General features: G+C 44.1%; 1 protein-coding gene across 1 annotated transcript in view; it reads right to left on the bottom strand.

Annotated features, from left to right (window-relative positions):
- The window catches only part of CRACDL (CRACD like), a 176,100-nt gene that overhangs the window by 28,351 nt on the left and 129,852 nt on the right, over positions 1–17,897 (bottom strand). Inside the window, exons 3-6 of the mRNA XM_038551579.1 lie at positions 14,737–14,905; positions 7,534–7,669; positions 7,095–7,259; positions 1,157–1,384 (exon numbers count right to left, since the gene is read on the bottom strand). Of these exons, the coding sequence (XP_038407507.1) occupies positions 1,157–1,384; positions 7,095–7,259; positions 7,534–7,669; positions 14,737–14,905 (698 nt within the window). The remainder of the gene's footprint in view (positions 1–1,156; positions 1,385–7,094; positions 7,260–7,533; positions 7,670–14,736; positions 14,906–17,897) is intronic.

Genomic DNA, 17,897 nt, shown 5'->3' with positions numbered 1-17,897 from the left:
ACCCACTACTTCCAGGGAGTCCCTGGAATCCTGAGAGGCCCCAGCCCACTGATCCTAGCTGAGTACCTAGCTTGTCCTGGGCACTTCATTGGTACCCCACAATCTTGTCTCCAGGAAAGGAGGAAGAGAATGTTGGGCTGTGAGCATCTCTCTGTCAGCACTGTCATTTTCTGTGGCCATGCTGGCCCCACATCCTGCTCTCAGCTCCTCCAGGGCTGAGACACTGTGGGCACCACCAGGCAGCAGAGAAGGCAACAATCTTATGTGGACCTCTAACCCACTGGTACTATAAGGCCAAAGCACTGCATGAATGAGTTCTTGATTCCTAGCACCATGAGCTGACAACTACGCAGGCAGCATGACCAAAGTGGGGGGTGGCCGGTCCTCACAGGGGCACAATCCCCATACCACTAAAAGAGTCCTCACCCAAGGCAGGAGTCCACGCTAGTGCATCAGCTTCTCTGTCACCGGCTCATTCCCTCATTCATCCATCCATCCAACCAATGCAAACTGAATGCCAGCTTTGTAGCTAGCATGCCCTATGGGCTGGGACGAGGTCTCAAAAAGACTGGCTATAAGAAGTGAGCTCACACATTCACAGAGGTCACTTCTGTGCATGGCCAGTGCTATGAAGGAAGTGAACATGCTGGTGGGAAGGTAGGGATGCTTTCCATAGGCTGGTCAGGTGAGCCTCTCTGCGGGAGAGGACCTCGGAGCCGAGACCCAAAGACTGAGAAGGAGCAAGCCAGGAGAAGAGTGTCTCAAGCAGTGGATATAGCAGGCATCAAAGTGCTGAGAGAGAGAGAGAGAGAGAGAGAATAGGAGGCAGTCTGAGAGGCAGGTAGGGCCTGGTTGTTCCAGGCCGGGAGTACAGGCCTTATGCGGAGCGCCGTGGGCAAGGCAAGGCACCCACAGCACGTAGCAGCTTTGTAGGATTTGCTGCCCTGAACACGTGGCATATTTATGTGGGGAAGAGACATATCTGACCTATACTGAAAAGGAAGAGCAACTCCAGCTCCTGCGGATGCCCCACCGGCTGTGGGGGTTTCTCGGAAGGGGCACATGACCCTGAGAGGAGAGAGGCAGGGGTGGCGGGAGCGGGGGTGCCGCAGGGCCTGCCTGTCCTGCCTCTGCGTGGAGGACGAAGCCCAATTACCGAAGACAGCCGCCTCATCTTGCTGGACCGTTGGTTGCGGGGCTTAACCAGGAGCTTGTGCTTAGCTGCAGAGTTGTCCAGGCAGGAGGAGAATTCTGGAGGGTAATCGAAATCAGCCACGGGTGCCAAGCTGCTGTCCGAGGTGCGGGGGGAGACACTGGCGTCGCTGGCCTGTCTGGAGAGGAGCTGGTCTGGAGACTGTGGCCGGGACGAGGGAACTACAGAGACCTTCAAGGGACAAGGAGCAAGCACACCCAGCATTAACTTCTCGGTTGGGAGTGGGTCCAGCCAACATATCAACCCCCTCTTTTTAGTGAGCTCAGTCTTCCCACGCCGCCTCTGGGCTTTAGGCAGAGGGACAGATGTAAAATCTGACTCTCAACAGGAAGGACTCTGGGGTACTTCCTTAGAAAGGTAAATGGCTGGGAGTTTTAAATGTTGGCCTAACCCCTAAAAACTTCTCATTTCCAAGGCTAAGCAGAGGACCTGTGTCCCCGGCATCCTTGGTGAGATAACTCTGCCTTCACCCTCCCTGGGTACACGCGCTTCAGACAAGAGCTTCTTTCTCTGATGAAATGGACCAATCTGATCTCTGCAAAGAGCAGGCTTGGTCCTGCCTCTGGAAACTGAGAGGGTGGCCCAGAGGTGTGATTCTACAGGCTGCAGCATAGGATGTGCCAAGCCCACCACCCAGCATCCCATCGCTGCAACTGCATTGTTCATTCTAGAAAGTTTCTGTCTTCATGTGTCCTCTTGGAGAAATCTGGCTTCAAGTTACCATCTGGAGTTAAAAATATTTTCCTACCTCATACCTCAGCAGGGAGGCACTGGTAGTTAGTCAAGGGCAAAAATGTTGTCGGGAGGAGGGGGATTTTGGTAGTCACGTGGAAGAATGACAGTTGCCTGCCCACTGAACTTGGCAAACTCCTTCACTGAGTGAAGTCTAAGTGGGTTCTATTGTAAAGATATTTATCAGCATGAATTGGTGGAAGGGGATCCTCATGCACACCCATGAGCAAATGTAGCCCCAATGAGGAGTGAGGAACAGAAAGAGAATCTGGCAGGTGCTGGGCTTTAGTCACAAGCCTGGCATCCACTTCTAGTATGGTGCTCAGTATTTGTGTCAAGTTTACATTTTTTTCCCCAAATGTTTTTTGTTTTCCAAATTTTGTATGTCTACACACAACAAAATTTACCATTGCAACCACTTTTAACCACGCAGTTCAGTGGCACTGAGTACACTCATGTTGTCGGGCAACCATCCACAGAATTTTTTCTCTTGTAAAATTGAAATTCTGTACCCACTAAACAACAACTTCCCATTCCCTCCCCACCCCAGCCCCTGGCAGCCATCATTCTACTTCCTATCATCATCATTCTACTTCCATCATTCTACTTCCTATCATCATTCTACTTCCTATCTCTACAAATTTGACTACTCTGGGTACCTCACATTTAATTTAAATTAAATTAAATACACTATTTGCCTTTTGTTGTTGTTGTTTGGCTTATTTCACTTAACATCAAGTTCACCCATGTTGTAGCATGTATCAGACTTTCCTACCTTTGTGAAGGCCAAACTATATTCCATTGAATGTAGATACCACATTTTGTTTAGCCATTTATCCATCAATGGAAACTTGAGTTGCTTCCACATTTTAGCTACTATGAATGCTGCTGCTGTGAACATGTGTGTACAAATCCTCTTCAAGAATTGGCCTTCAGTTCTTTCAGAGATACACACAGAGGTGGAATTGCTGGATCATACAGTAGGAATTGCTAGATCACAGAGTAGTTCCATTTTTAACTTTTTGAGGACCCGTCATACTGTTTCCCATACTTTGCATTCCCACCAACACTGCACAGGGGCTCCGATTTTTCCTCATCCTTGTTGACACTTGTTATTTTCTTTCTTTGATAGTAGCCATCTTATTGGGTGCAAGGGGCCATCAAGCTTACATTTTAACCTAAGACCATAATTTTATGCACCTCATAATGATTTAATAAGCCCCCGTGAAAATGGCCTCCTCAGGAAGGGGCAGAGAGCGACGTGGGCAGCAGGCAGACTCCCAGGGGCCTGGGTATATCTTGCCCAGTTTCTTTTCCACAACCCTGGAGGCCCACGCCATGCAGGTTCCAATAGCCTCTGCTAAACTAGGGGTAGCAGAAGGAAGTCACTGTTAGAGAGACAAGCTGATGCAGGGACTGCCCCTGCCAGGGAACTTCCTCGGAGAAATGTATTTTCCCTGTTAGCAGAAAGGTCCCTTACGTTTTCTCCTGCAAGTATTAAGTTTATTCCTGCCAACTAGGAGAAGACCATTACTACAATGAGGGGAAAAGGGTTATAAGTGGACATGGTCCATTTTAGTTCTCTTGTTTCAGCTACTTGGGTTCTTATGGGAATAAAGCAAGAAAAAAACAATAAACCACAGGACAGGACTCGCGGCTTCCTCTGTGCCTGTGGTTCTGGCTTCCATGGTTGTAGCTGATGACTCAGGAAGTTACCTAAGACTGCACAGGTGACATGTCTCCCAGGCGTCCTCTAAGGGTCACCACCAGAATGGGTGCGTTCTAGAGGAACAACGCGTGAACACTTCATAAAACGTTGGGTTTTGATTTTCTGCCTGTGGGGACTTAAGAGAACAGGCAAGATGAACTGCTTTTGCAAATGCAATTACTCCCAGGTGAGAATGACTATGTCTTCTGTGTGGACATGGGCTTCGCTCACCCACCACCCCCTCCATAAACCCAAAGGACAAGCCTTCTCTGCCTCCTCTCTACTCAGCTCGCCCTGCGCTTGCACTGCCTGAGCGCACCCAGCGGATGGTCCTGGGCTCAGGCCCACTCCAGCCCCTGAGGGCATGAGGCCGGGCAAGGAGCTTAACTTCTCAGAAACTCTGACCACAATGACCTCTGTCCCTGCAAAACCCCTGTGCTGGCTGTCATGGCTGGTCTTCTGCTAAGGCGTTGAATGCTTACTTCTCAAGTCTTCGCGATCATTCTGAGGGTTCTTCGGGCTTGAAAAACCAACACCTTGACGGCTGAGGAGAACTGCAAGTCCTGGGTTTGATCAGTGAGGTAATTACGTGAGGTAGGGTGGAGCAGGAAAGCTGACCTGTGTTTTTATCTGTGGGTTGAAAGAATTGCCCCTTGTACTGCTTGCTCCCACTCACCCGGCTTGTCTTGAAATCTGTGCTTCTGGATGATTCTGGAAGTGAATGATTTTAAAAAGTCTAACGCGGGCCCTTCGTTGGAGGAATGTGACATTGGAGGAATGGGAAATTGGTCTGAAGTTCGCAGGCTTTTTCAGGAGTGACCCTGGGTGACAGCTGCCTTAAGGTGTTTGTCCTCAAAGAGAGGGGCTCAGCCATCAAGGGGTGGGCTGAGGCTGCTGCAGGGGGAACAGCCTGCAGAAAGGAAGCAGGGCCAGTGGGGCCTTTGTGGGAAGGAGGAGCCTGCTGGCTTTGCACTCCAGCTGGCCTTTCCTGCTGAGGGAAGAGGAGGTACTGACCTACCTGACCTCACATAATCCTCTCCAAAACCTTCCGGGGACAGATTCCTACAGGTTATAGAACCTGCCGCCTGCCTGGCTGCACAGCCGCGCGCGCGCGTGTGTGTGTGTGTGTGTGTGTGTGTGTGTGTGCGCGCGCGTGCGCGCGCGCTTGCTTCTGCCAGAGCCCATGTTGTCTCTCTCCTTATGTTATCTTCCCTCATCACCCAGGACAGAGACGACTTGCCAACTTGCCACCCTCTACCCAGTGTTTCCTACTTAATGGCAGGACACTTCACAGATGGCTAGTTTGATAACATATTACCTTAAAAATCACCAAATAGAGTTTCATTAGTTATCACTTCATGTGGTAATGAGATTTTAAAAATAATTCCATGCACTTCCTGAAAGACTCATTCCATCAGGAAATATCATCTTGGTAATGTCATGAGATACTTGTTACTGGAAACCTTTTATCACAATAATCTTAAGTTTCTTGGGCACATTGGACAGGTTGAGAGGGGGAAACAATGCACCCTTTAAAATGTTTTTATATAACCCACAATATTTGACATAATGATACCTTAAATCCCAAAAGGATGGGATTGTGGGCTGTTTCAGTTTTTCACTGTGCCCAAGAAACTTTCAGGGCATAAAATATGATCACTGTGTCTTTTAAACCATGATAATAAACATTATATTTATTTTTTAAGTCTTAAAGGCTCCAATTTTAGTTTCTTATGAAACTAGTAGCTTGTTCATACTACCAATTAATAAAATCTGAGAACCTTGTTTTTTTCAGTAACATAATCACCATAGGAGGGATGCTGAGAAGAGGAGGCCAGCCCTGGCCAGTGTGAGTGGCTCCCACGCAGCTAACTATGGAATCTGTGCATTGTAGGGCTTTGCAGGTTTGGATTTGGGCTCATGCCTCAATGAATGGAATCAGAAACTACCTGTTCTTCTGTACTGTGCCAGCTAAAGGCAGAGAACCATGGTGCTGTGAGAGCCAGAGAACTATGGGATGGTGTGAGGGCAAGTCAGTTAACTGGCTCGTGAGAGTCATCTCCCCAACACATGGCCCTGAAGCATACAAAGTCCCATCTGGTCCTGAGGCTGGGGATGCTGAAGCTGCTCCTTTCAGAGTACAAGATGGGTCTGTCATGTGACACCACAGGCAGCCATAGCCTGTCAACCTTCACCTCCAGTATTTAAGATGTTAAGGGGTATGGGGTTGGCTTGAAATCCAGGAAATGGGCCAAATAATCCTTGTCTTCTCTTTGCTTCAACATGGGAGAGTGGGTGTGGGTAGTTCAGTCTTCAGACCCTGCTCATGGAACAAGCAGGGACAGGTTCACCTTAGAGCAGAATTCTGGAGAGAACAATTCTCTAGCCAGCTCTGAGCAAACCCCCTACCCTAGGGCTTACTTACATTCAGCTATACCACAGTCCTTCCTCTGGTATCAGCGATGCTCTGGGAGCTCTCAACTGCACCCAAGCTAGGTAAATATTCTTTTCCCTGCCTTTGCAAGGGGGCTTCTGGATGTCCAAGTTGAAGTGACTATTGCATGTATTACAGAGCAGTTCAGAATCTCCAAGACGGCGGTTCACAGTGAATCCCTGAGATTCACAGTGCATAGCACCCCCGCAAGGGCACAAGCCATAGCTCCAAGAACACACAAGGGCAAGAAGTGGCTATAAAACATGGACTCTGGCATTTATTTTTCAAGTATCAGCATAACACATATAACTCCAATTCTATCCACCCCCCAGTAAGGTGTGTCTAAAGGGAAAAAAATGGTCATTTACATACAAGTACAGTGAATGAGCTTAAAATGGTGGCACCACGAGCCGGGGCTTATACAAGACTCAATTCCTCCTCCTGTTTTTCTAGTGGGGAAGAGTGTTATCCAGGATCAGCTCCCTTGCCCTGCTGAAGTCATAAGTACCCTTCCTGCTTGTCAAACTTCCCCTATTGCCCTGTTTACCAGCACCACACCTCGCATTCTAGCCCTAGATCAGCAAGTTCTCAGGGCCCTCGACTCAGATCTGAGAGTCCAGATTAAGTCCACTCCCTCCTCCTCCAGCCAAATGTCATGACAACAGAAAACAGACATCAAGGTGTTTCCCTTTTTTTTAGATGGGAAGCCCGGTCTGGTCACCTGCTCAGACCGGAAAAACCAGGTATAGGGTCGATTGTATCAGATCTGTACCACTTTGAAAAATGTTACCCACACTGCATCTCCTGACAAGATGGAAATTTCTGCTCAAAGAATGAAAATGAATGCAGCCCAAAGACTGACTGTGAGCTCCACTGACCTGGTCTGGGATACCTCCTGGCCACAGACTGTGGGAATCTTATAGGAACACACACGGGCCACCAGAACCCCCCACTGCCCTCTGAGGTGAGCGCGCACAAAGCTGTGAGGTGGTACAGGCTTCACTTGCCTTTATGGTTGTGCCGGGACCGATGTCAGGCAGCAGGGACATCTCTGGGGGACTCCTGGGCAGACCATCATCCTCGGAACTCATGCCAGCATCCTCTCCCCGCTTGGCAGGAAGGCCCCCCGGAGGAGGTGGTGGTCCCATTTTCACATTACACTGTATTTTTAGCTAGATTATAATAAAGAATATTTGCTCTAGTTTTCATTGGCAACTTTTTATCAACACACCTTCCTGCTCCAATTCATTCATTCAGGGGATATTTTTGATGCCCTGGCCTGGTTGTAGTGGGCTGAACTTAAAAAGTTGTCTGTAAGTGATTTGGTGCATCCTGCATGCAGTTATACTTTAAGATATGTCAAAAAAACTAAGCAAAAATAATTTTAAAACTTCTCGACTCATACTTGACATACATACCCATTGTCACTGCCAAGGAAAAGTTTACCTGCAGGGCTTTAATCCGGTCACACACGTTTTCTTGGGAAAATACCCGCACAGGCCGAGTAGGGTCCTGTCCCGACTCAGGAATGAAAATACTGTCGTGTGACAGGGCCCGGCTGCCCAGGGCGCCCCTCGACTCCCTAGGATAAAAGAGGCACTGTGAAACTCTGTGTTCCCCCAACCAGAGGCCTGGGGCCTAATGGCACATCCACAATAAGCCTTTGGCTGCATTTATTTTTTAGTGGCCTTTGACTCCATTTATCTTCACCCTGTCAAATACCACAGTCCACTATTAGGAGCACTGTAGAGACAGAGTTTTCCTAACGATCTGAATTGAAGGTTGTGTGAATTCTTTATACTAATTGGAAAACTAGGGTTTATGAGGTATGAGGTCTAAGACACAAACTATAGAAATGAAGGGCTGGCTGGGGGCCTCCGCTGGCTGGGAGGCTGTGTAGAAGATCGTGGTGGATGTCTGAGGAAGGTGAAATTGTTCCTCGTGGGCAAATAGGCCATTTCTCGGTGGGCTAGAGGTTGTGTCTGCACAGCAGGCTGAAGGCCTGCCTGATGGAGGTGTCCTTGCAAGGTATTACAAAACACACATTCCACAGGCTGGGTTTGAAATGAGAACTGCAAATCTGCAAAGCTATGCCTCTTTTCATTACCTGCTATGATCTGTGCATTCTAGCTTGTGTGCCTAGGCCCTGGAGTATAGATGGTGGGCCTTTCTGTCATCACCATCCTGGCCCCTGCCCCAACCCTGAGCTCAAGACTCCAATTCAGCACTGAACCCATAGGGCATTCATAAAATGTCCTAAGAGGATGTGGGAGTTAGCTGTCAGATTTTCCTAGCAGCAGTGGCCGCCTGAACAATAGGTGGAAGGAGGTGATCAAGACCTGATGATGAAGGAAGGAAAGCCCGCCCCCACAGGCTCTGGGCATTTGTGCTCCCCACTCCCCCACCCATAGGCCGCCCCAGGCATCCTGTCCTCCACCAGGCATTAGGAACTTTGAGAAGCGGTCCCGCTCCACAGCAGATCACGTTGTGTTGGTTAAAGATGCTTGCCAACTTCCTTCTAGCCCACAGTGGTGAGTCTGCAAGTGGGGAACCGACGGCTCCCAGAAGGATGTGTCCTCAAGCCAAGTGAAACAACCTGCAGGCCCTCCCTGACAATGGCAGCTTTTGCTACAAAGATCACACGCACACCTGTGTTTCCTCCAGGTGCCCACTGGAAACCATAGCCTCTGCCCCAACACCTCCACTCTGGGTGTAAGCAAGAGTTGAGAGAGCACAAAAAGGCCTCCATAAAGATACACTGGCAAAAACACAAAAGGTCACATGCTCAGGGCCATTCGCTACATTTACAGAAGGAAAAGACTATCAACACCCAAATGGCCTTCAGCAGATTCCCGGCATAAACCACGGAACATCATTTGATAGAGACCCTGCAGCAGACCCAGAGGGTAAGAAGGCTATGTGTACCGGGCAGCGCCAGACCACACTCACTAGAAAGTGAAGCAGAGTGCAGAACAATGTTTACGGTGTGTTAGCTCTACGTGGGGAGTGGGGAACATATGTGAAGTGTGTTGTTTGCTCCTGTTTTAAAACATAAAAATAGAAGGATAAGCAACAAATGAATAAAAATAGTTTCCGTTACGGGAAAGACAAAACGAGATGGGGAGACAAGGTGCCAAGGCACTTACTTATACATTTACAATTTTGTCTTTGAAACTATGTAAATATTATATATAGTTAGAAGACAAAAATCAAACAAAAAGGGAAATAAGATAATCTCTAAAACTAGAAAACAAACAGAAACAAATGAGCCTAATTTTATATCATGTTGTTGGCATAACTGCACAGAGAAAAGAATGATTTCAAGTGACTTTAACTCAACATCCAAGAGACTTTTTTTTTTTTTGAGGGAGAGGGAGAGAGAGAATCTTAAGTAGGCTTCATATCTAGCATGAAGCCCAATAAGGGGCTCCATCTCACAACCTTGAGATCATGACCTAAGCCAAGATCAAGAGCTGGACACTAAGCCACCCAGGTGCACCCCCCACCAAGTGACTTTTGACTCTACATTCACAATAGGATAAATCCCCAAAACAACAACAAAACAAAGATATGAAATTACACTTGGCAGTCTTATTGGTAGCAATACTGACTTTTAAAAAATAGTACAAAATAATATTTATAGGTAACCTCTGTGTGGGAAGCAGAGTAATGAAATTTTTATATTATATGAAGAAAATAAATAATTTTGTGAATATCACTAGGAACCAAGATTCTCAGTATTAGAGAACAGTGAAGTCACATAATCAAAGTAAAAATTTTGTCTTATTACATTTAACTGGAAATATCAGTGAGTTATTTTTCCCTTAAAAAATAAAATGCATTTTCTAGTATATCTAATCTACTGAAGAAGTCTAGAAGCAATGACAGCCAACTAGCAATCATCACCTCTGGCAGCCAGATTGTGGTCTCTAACAGCCATTTCACACTAAAAGGAACCAGGACCATGTGAAGAAATGGCTGATTATAGGTCTAAGACAGGAAATGTACAAAATAAAGCTGGGATTTCTCATTGTACAAGAAAGCAAGCAACGAAGGTTTCAAAGACAAAGGGGTCATGTCTAAAGAATCCAGGAGGTAATTTGAAGTGACTCCCAATAGTGTAAGATGAGACATTGTGAACATAAAAATGAATAAAGACTGCCATGGGCTAAAGCAAATCAAATATATGAAACTTTGTGTTCACAATGATATAGAAAAAAAACAGAGAAGAAAGAAAACCAAAACTCATTGGTCAGTATTGGAAATTAGGGTACTAGCTACATCCCAGATTATTATTCTGAAGGTAGACTAGTAAAAGGAGAAAGAAACGGGCATTATGCTGCTTTTCCTGGACAACTCGCATGTCAGAGAAACCAAGGACTTGACAAAGGAAAGGTCTTTTTCATGTAAGAATTTCAAGTAACACATGCAGAATGAGTAATACAATTAGAAAAACCAGGGATCCCTGGGTGGCGCAGCGGTTTGGCGCCTGCCTTTGGCCCAGGGCGCGATCCTGGAGACCCGGGATCGAATCCCACGTCAGGCTCCCGGTGCGTGGAGCCTGCTTCTCCCTCTGCCTGTGTCTCTGCCTCTCTCTCTCTCTGTGACTATCATAAATAAATAAAAATGTAAAAAAAAAAATATTAAAAAAAAATAAAAGGGCAGACTTCTTTAAAAAAAAAAAAGAAAAGAAAAACCACCATTTTGCAATGAAATAATCAGCAGGTGTTGAAACCATTAGGTGAAGGTTTGTGTATCACTGACAGAGACCCTCTAAACCCACTGCTCAGTTTTAGTGTCATGAGAAGTGGGACAACTAGATAGCATATGTCTCATGAAGTGATGTGACAGTGAGTATCCAGTACCATCTTGAACCTAAATCTAATTAAATATCTAGATCCATGTAACATTTTACAAGAGATTCAGAGACGATAAAAATGAGTTCAATCATAGTAAGAGAAAAGCAAATCCAGAATGTGGGATATTTGACTGAGACAATTACCCTGATTCTCCATCAGATCAATGACAAGAAACAAAGTGGGGTGGGTGGGGAGGGGGAAGGAAAATCATTACAGACTAAGAGACTTAAAAAGTATAACAACACAGACACAATAAATGAGTGTCAGCCTTTTAAACCCACAGGGTCCCATGTGGTTTGCCACCATTAATGTACCTTGGCATCCTTTGCCCGTGGTGATGGATGACAACGTACTGCAGAATCTAGAAGGCACACAGATTCTCAAAGGGGCTAAGGAGTGCTTCTAAGATTTCTGTCCCTTATATAGTCAATTAATTTATAACAAAGAAGCCAAGAATATACAATGAGGAAAGGACAGTCTCTTCAATAAATGGTGCTGGAAAAACTGGATAGCCACGAGCAAAAGAATGACACTGAACCCTATCTTACACCATAAAAAAAATGGATTAAAAATTTGCACTTAAGGGATCCCTGGGTGGCGCAGCGGTTTAGCGCCTGCCTTTGGCCCAGGGCGCGATCCTGGAGACCTGGGATCGAATCCCACATCGGGCTCCCGGTGCATGGAGCCTGCTTCTCCCTCTGCCTATGTCTCTGCCTCTCTCTCTCTGTGACTATCATAAATAAATAAAATTAAAAAAAAAATTTGCACTTAAGACCCCAAATGGTAAAACTCCTAGAAGATAATATAGGTAGTAAGCAACCTTGACATAGGTCTTGGCAATAAATTTTTGAAAGCAAAGGCGACAAAAGCAAAAATAAAAAATGAGACTATACCAAATTTAAAAGCTTCTGCACAGCAAAGGAAACCATCAACAAAATGAAAAGACAACCTACAGAATGGGAGGAAATATTTGGAAATCATATGTCTGATAAGGGGTTAATATCCAAAATATGTAAAAGATTCATATCAATCAATAGCAAGAAAAAAACCCAATCCGATTTAAAAATGGGCAGAAGAATTAAATAGATATTTTCCCAAAAAAAGACACAAATGGCCAATAGACACATGAAAAGATGCTCAACATCACTATCAGGGAAATGCAAATCTCACACCCATTAGAATGGCTATCATCAAAATGATAAGAGATTAAGCACTGGCGAGGATGTAAAGAAAAGGAAAACTTTCTGCATTGCTGGTGGGAATGTAAGTTGGTGCAGTCACTGTGAACAGCATGGAAGCACCTCAAAAAGTTAAAAATTTGGGCAGCCCAAAAATTTGCCAATTTTTGCCAAATAGGCAAAAATAGGGTTCAGTGGTTTAGTGCCGCCTTCAGCCCAGGGCATGATCCTGGAGTCCTGGGATCCAGTCCCATGTTGGGCTCCCTGCATGGAGCCTGCTTCTCCCTCTGCCTGTGTCTCTGCCTCTCTCTCTCTCCTCTGTGTTTCTCATGAATAAATAAATAAAATCTTTAAAAAAAAAAGTTAAAAATAGAACTACCATAGGATCCAGCAATTCTAATTCTGGGTATTTATCCAAAGGAAATGAAAATAGGGTCTTGAAGAGAGATCTGCATTCCTAGATTCACTGCAGCATTATTCACAATAGCTAAAATACAGAAACAATCCAAGTGTCCATCAAAAAATGAATGGATAAAGAAGATGTAGTATGAATGTGTGTATACATATATGTGTGTGTGTCTATGTGTGTGTATGTTTGTGGGATATTACTTAATCATGAGAAAGGAGGACATCCTCTGGTTTGTGACAACATGGATGAACCCCAAGGTCATTCCACTACGTGAAACAAGACAGAGAAAGACAAATACTGTAGGATCTCACTTATACGTAGAATCTTAGAAAGTAGAACTCCTAGGAACACATAGCATGGTGGTTACGAGGGGCTGCAGGGTAGTGGTTATGGTACAAATTTCCAGTTATATGATGAAGAAGTTAAGGAGATCTATAACACAGTTTATATAGCATAGTAATTATAGTCAATACTATTGTAGTATATACTTGGACATTGTTAAAAGAATAGATCTTAAATATTCTCACCTTAAAAATAAGTAACTAGGTGATGTGATATAGGTGTTAGCTCTATGGTGGTAATCATTTTTTAATATATGTCTGTATTAAATCAACATGTTATATGCCTTAAACTTCCACAATGTTATATGTCAATTATCTTTCAATAAAGTTGGTGGGGGGAAAGATTTTGTCCCATCCTCTGTACTGCTCTCTAAAAGCAAGTATTTCCTGGGCTCGTGAGACCAGCATCCTAACCTGATGCTTCCTAACCTAGCATCACTCCAGCAAACTTTTACCAGTAATTGAGGGCCTGGCTTCTGCCAGGTGCTAGGAACACAAAGATTAAAAAAAAAAAAGAAAAAAAGAAAAAAAAAGAAACTGTCCCCATTTTCCATGGGCTCAGGGACAAAGAGGAGACACACCAGGGGACAGGTCATTTCTCACATACACATGTACACACACACACACTCAATCCCTGCTCACCCCTACTGCGATCCTGTTCTCTGGTTGGAAGGGCCACTGTGTGTTCTGGTCAAGAGACAGGGTGTTGGTGGAAGTGAGTGTTATAACTGACCTGGGGCTGGTCCAGTGAAGACATTTAATAATTAATAATTAGCAATATTATCATGATAATGCCTTACTCCCCCAGAATATGGAGCATGCTGCCTAAGGAAAAAATGCGTATGTATACAGCCCATCCTTGGTGCTCTTCACAAAGTGCAGTGTGGGTCCTTCTTGCTCCCTGCCAGCGCCAGGAAAAACAAAAACAAAAACCCTGAAGGAAAAAAACGTGAATCTTTCCGCTTCAGTCATCTGGTGCCACCAAGTGGTCAACATAATTCCTACTCCTCTTAAAAAAAAAGGCAAGGAGATTGGTGAGGACAGAGGGGACCAGACACCACCACAGGGATGCTGAAGCTTGTGACCTGGTCCTAGCATGGTCTGTTCCCCAGTCCCAAGGGTCATTATACCTTCCGTGGAGTTTTATTCTCGAATGAAAACTATGTTTGTTGCATGGCAACAAATCTGGGTGTATTTTTTCCCTTTTGTAACTGCTGGAATCACTGAAGCATGTTTACTGTATCTATATTTTGGTGAAGTACAAGTTATAGAAATAAGGATCACTTCACTAGATTTCCCCAAATTTTCATACCTATTGGTTCTTTTGTATCCAACAGGATTTTTGTATGATTTTTCTAGGACTTGACAGCAAGAAGCCTTCCCCTTACCTCTCCTTCTAATGGATGTATTTTCCTGGTATAGTATCTATGTCCTCAAAAAGAGTGCTAAGTCAAATAAAGTCATGGCTTACATCCTAATCTTGCCACTTTTCATTGCAGGGCAATGGGCAAGGCCTCCAAAATTTCTCTAAAGCTTGGTTTGCTCATTTATAAAATGCTAGCTGGATCTGACCTCGTCTCCCACAGTGACTGTAGACTTTTAATGTAAAACACAGCACCTGGCACATAGCAGGTGCCTGATCATATTTTCCCTCAATTTTCTCCATCCCTATGTATAAAGAGACAGAAAACAGAACTTCTCTGGAAAAACCTCTAGTGGAATTCCCTGGGAGGGAAGTGGGCTCAGAAATCCAGCCAGTTACCAAGGCAATGAGACAGTATTCGGGTCCCCCCGTGCCCCTGTGGCCCCCCACCTGCTTTAATGAGAGCACATGAGCCTGAAGGACACACAAGTCAACTTACTCGAGCTCATCTTCTGAGTCATAGCCTACTGGTCCCGACTCGATGGCAATCACCTCACTCTTCGCCTGACTTTGCTTCCAGGCGCTATTCCCTGTGGCAGATGGCGATTCCTTTCTCTTCTTCTTCCCGAAGAACTTCTTAAACGTCTTGAACTTGGACTTTTTCTTTCCTATGCAGAAAGAATTAGTGTGAGTACTTACCAAGCATGTGTGAGCTATGCACCAGAAGGGCAGAGAGCAATATTTTTGTCCATGCATCAATTATGCACTTCTGGCAAGTCCTACTGCCCCACAGACTGTTACTGCACACCTGAAAAAATCGATCCCACAGCCCTGTGATCATGACCTGAGCTGAAATCAGGAGTTGGATGCTTACCTGACTAAGCTACCCAGGCACCCCCACCTGCTTCCTTTTTAATTGCTGAGTAATATTCCATTGGATTTCAAAAAAAGATTTATTTTATTTATTTATTTATAAAATTTATTAATGAGACACACACACACAGAGGCAGAGACACAGGCAGAGGGAGAAGCAGGCTCCATGCAGGGAGCCCAACGTGGGACTTGATCCCGTGTCTTGAGGATCAGGCCCTGGGCTGAAGGCGGCGCTAAACTGCTGAGCCACCCAGGCCACCCTCCACTGGATTTTAGTTGTTGAGCAATATTCCATTGTATTTTAATTGCTGAGTAATATTCCATTGTACAAACGAGAGATTTATTTATTTATTTATTTATTTATTTATTTATTTATTTATTTGAGCAAGTTTTAGCATCTAAAATATACATAGCCAAAAGCAAGAAGTCCTGGTGGGGTAAAGGCCATGTGATAACTCAAATTTTTTTCCCGAATAATCCCCAACTGCTTCATTTAGTATGAACATGTGAGCCCAGGACAAGCAGAAGAGGTCCCACCCAGCCTTGTGGTGCTCTCTGGAATGCTGGATGGCAGGAGGAGCTGACAACTTCTGGTGGAAAAAAAAAAAAAAACCGTCAAATGGTAGTGGTAGCACTGATCCCCCCTCTGTCAAGCTGCCTGGATTGTCAGAGTTTATGACACTTTGAAACATTCTGTGATTTCTTCTCTGGTGCTTCCTTTATTCTCACCCACAAATTCTATCTCCAGGATCCTGTGACGTCACATGAACAGCTCAGCGACCTTCATTCCTTCTGAATCTTTATGAGAACTAACAACAGAAGGATGTAACACCAGAGATCAGCAGGATACTGTCTAACATATCCTGAACATTTGCAAAAACAATTTAGTTTTATAAGTAAACAATTTTGTGAGCTGACTTCCTTTTAAAAAAAAAAAAACATAGTATCTTGATATTTAGATGAATGTCCCTTTGGGAAGTTTACATGATCTTGCCTTAATGTGGAGTATTAGGATTACTCTAGCTGGGGGTCCTTATATTACCTTACATATACCCCAAAGGGCAATCAGTCCTAGAGCCAAGTTTTCTTAGCTTCTAGTGGAAGTTTCCTTACCTTAACAATCACAAAATGGTTATGCTGTTAACTGATGGTCCTCGATGACAGTTTATTATTTGGAAAGACTCTTAAGAGTTTTCTGCACCTGCCAGGACCCCATCTGGCCTTTGCCTAGCTGATACACAGGTTTGCATCCCTGAAAGATCTGGACACACGTGCAGCCTCACCACCCTCTGAGGGTTAAAGAGAGTGGCTAACCACTGAACACTCTTGTCCTATCTGCAAGTGGCTGGTTCATCGGCCACCTGCCTGTGTTAGATTTGTTTGCCTGCTAGGCTGTTAAGTTTGGTTTCTCTAATGGTCACAGGAACTATTTCGATTTTCTACTTCTCAAATCTGTTTTATGAAGTTACGTTTTTCCAGGAATTTGCCTATTTCTTCCAAATTTTCAAATTTATCGGCCTGTGATTAAAAATATCCTCGTATTGTTTTAGCATCCACACCACCTTTCCTCAGCTCTGATATTTATTACTTGTGCCTCCTCCTTTTTCCTTGATCAGTTGCACCAGAGATCAATTTTATTTGCCTTTTTAAAAAGTTAGCTTTGTTAATTCTCTCTGTTGAATGTTTATCTTTTGTTGTATTAACTTCTGTGTTCTAATCCTTATGCTTTCCTTCTTCCTACTTTCTTCAGGTTTACTTCTCAAGATGAATACTTAGCTAATTAATTTTTAGGCTTTTTTGTGTTTTTATAGCATCACACTTAGGGCAGTACATTTCCCCTTTTTGGCTGCATCCACACATTTTGATGTATTTCCATTGTTGTCTGGATGAAATATTTTCTAATTTCCCTCATAATACGTTTTTAGACCTAGAGCTTACTTAGATAAGTAGATCTTAATTTCCAAGCACTTGGAGATTTTCTTAGTATCTTTCTGTTATGATTTTCAGGTTAAATACACTGTGGTCAGAAAAAACCCTCTGTGTGATTTGAAGTCATTAAAATTTCTTGAGATGTGCTTTATGGCTTACCATAAATTTGTAAATGTTCCTGTTGTGCTTGACAATAATATATTTTTGCCAACGTTCTATGCATGTCTGTTAGGACAAGGCCTTTTTCCTTTTAATTGTGTTGTCCAGGTATGTTGTATCTTTACTAATTTTTAACACATTTGTTCTATCAATTGCTGATGGAGATGTATTTAAAAACAGTCCACTCTGCAGATTTTATTTTTATTTGACTGTCAATTTCTCTTCTATAACTTTTAACATTACGATGGTACAGAGAAAGGTAAAATTATCTTGCTAGGGAACTGAACCTTTTGTGAAATGGCCCTTTTCATCTTTAGTGATGCTTTTTGCCCTAAATTTTATTTTGACTGCTTTTAATGCACCAATCGAGCTTCCTTTTTCCTAGTGTTTACAACATATGTGTTTTTCTATCCTTTTACTTTAAACTTTTCTGAATTGTATATGTAGGACTTAGGGTTTTATTTATTTTTTTAAAAGATTTTATTTATTTACTTTAGAAATAGCATGTGTGTGCATGCACACGAGGGGGAGTAGTTGCAGAGGGAGAGGTAGAAGCAGACTCCCCACTGAGCAGAGAGCTCAATGTGGAGCTTGATGCCAGGACCCTGAGATCATGACCTGAGCCAAGGCAGACACTTAACTGAATGAGCCACCCAGGTGTCCTAGGACTTAAGAGTTTTAGAAATCCAATTTGATGAT

The sequence above is a fragment of the Canis lupus genome, chromosome 10 (assembly GCF_011100685.1).
Source record: "Canis lupus familiaris isolate Mischka breed German Shepherd chromosome 10, alternate assembly UU_Cfam_GSD_1.0, whole genome shotgun sequence".
NCBI classification, from domain to species: domain Eukaryota; kingdom Metazoa; phylum Chordata; class Mammalia; order Carnivora; family Canidae; genus Canis; species Canis lupus.
The sequence above is the reverse complement of the archived record's forward strand: the minus strand, read 5'-3'. Positions and strand labels throughout refer to the sequence as shown.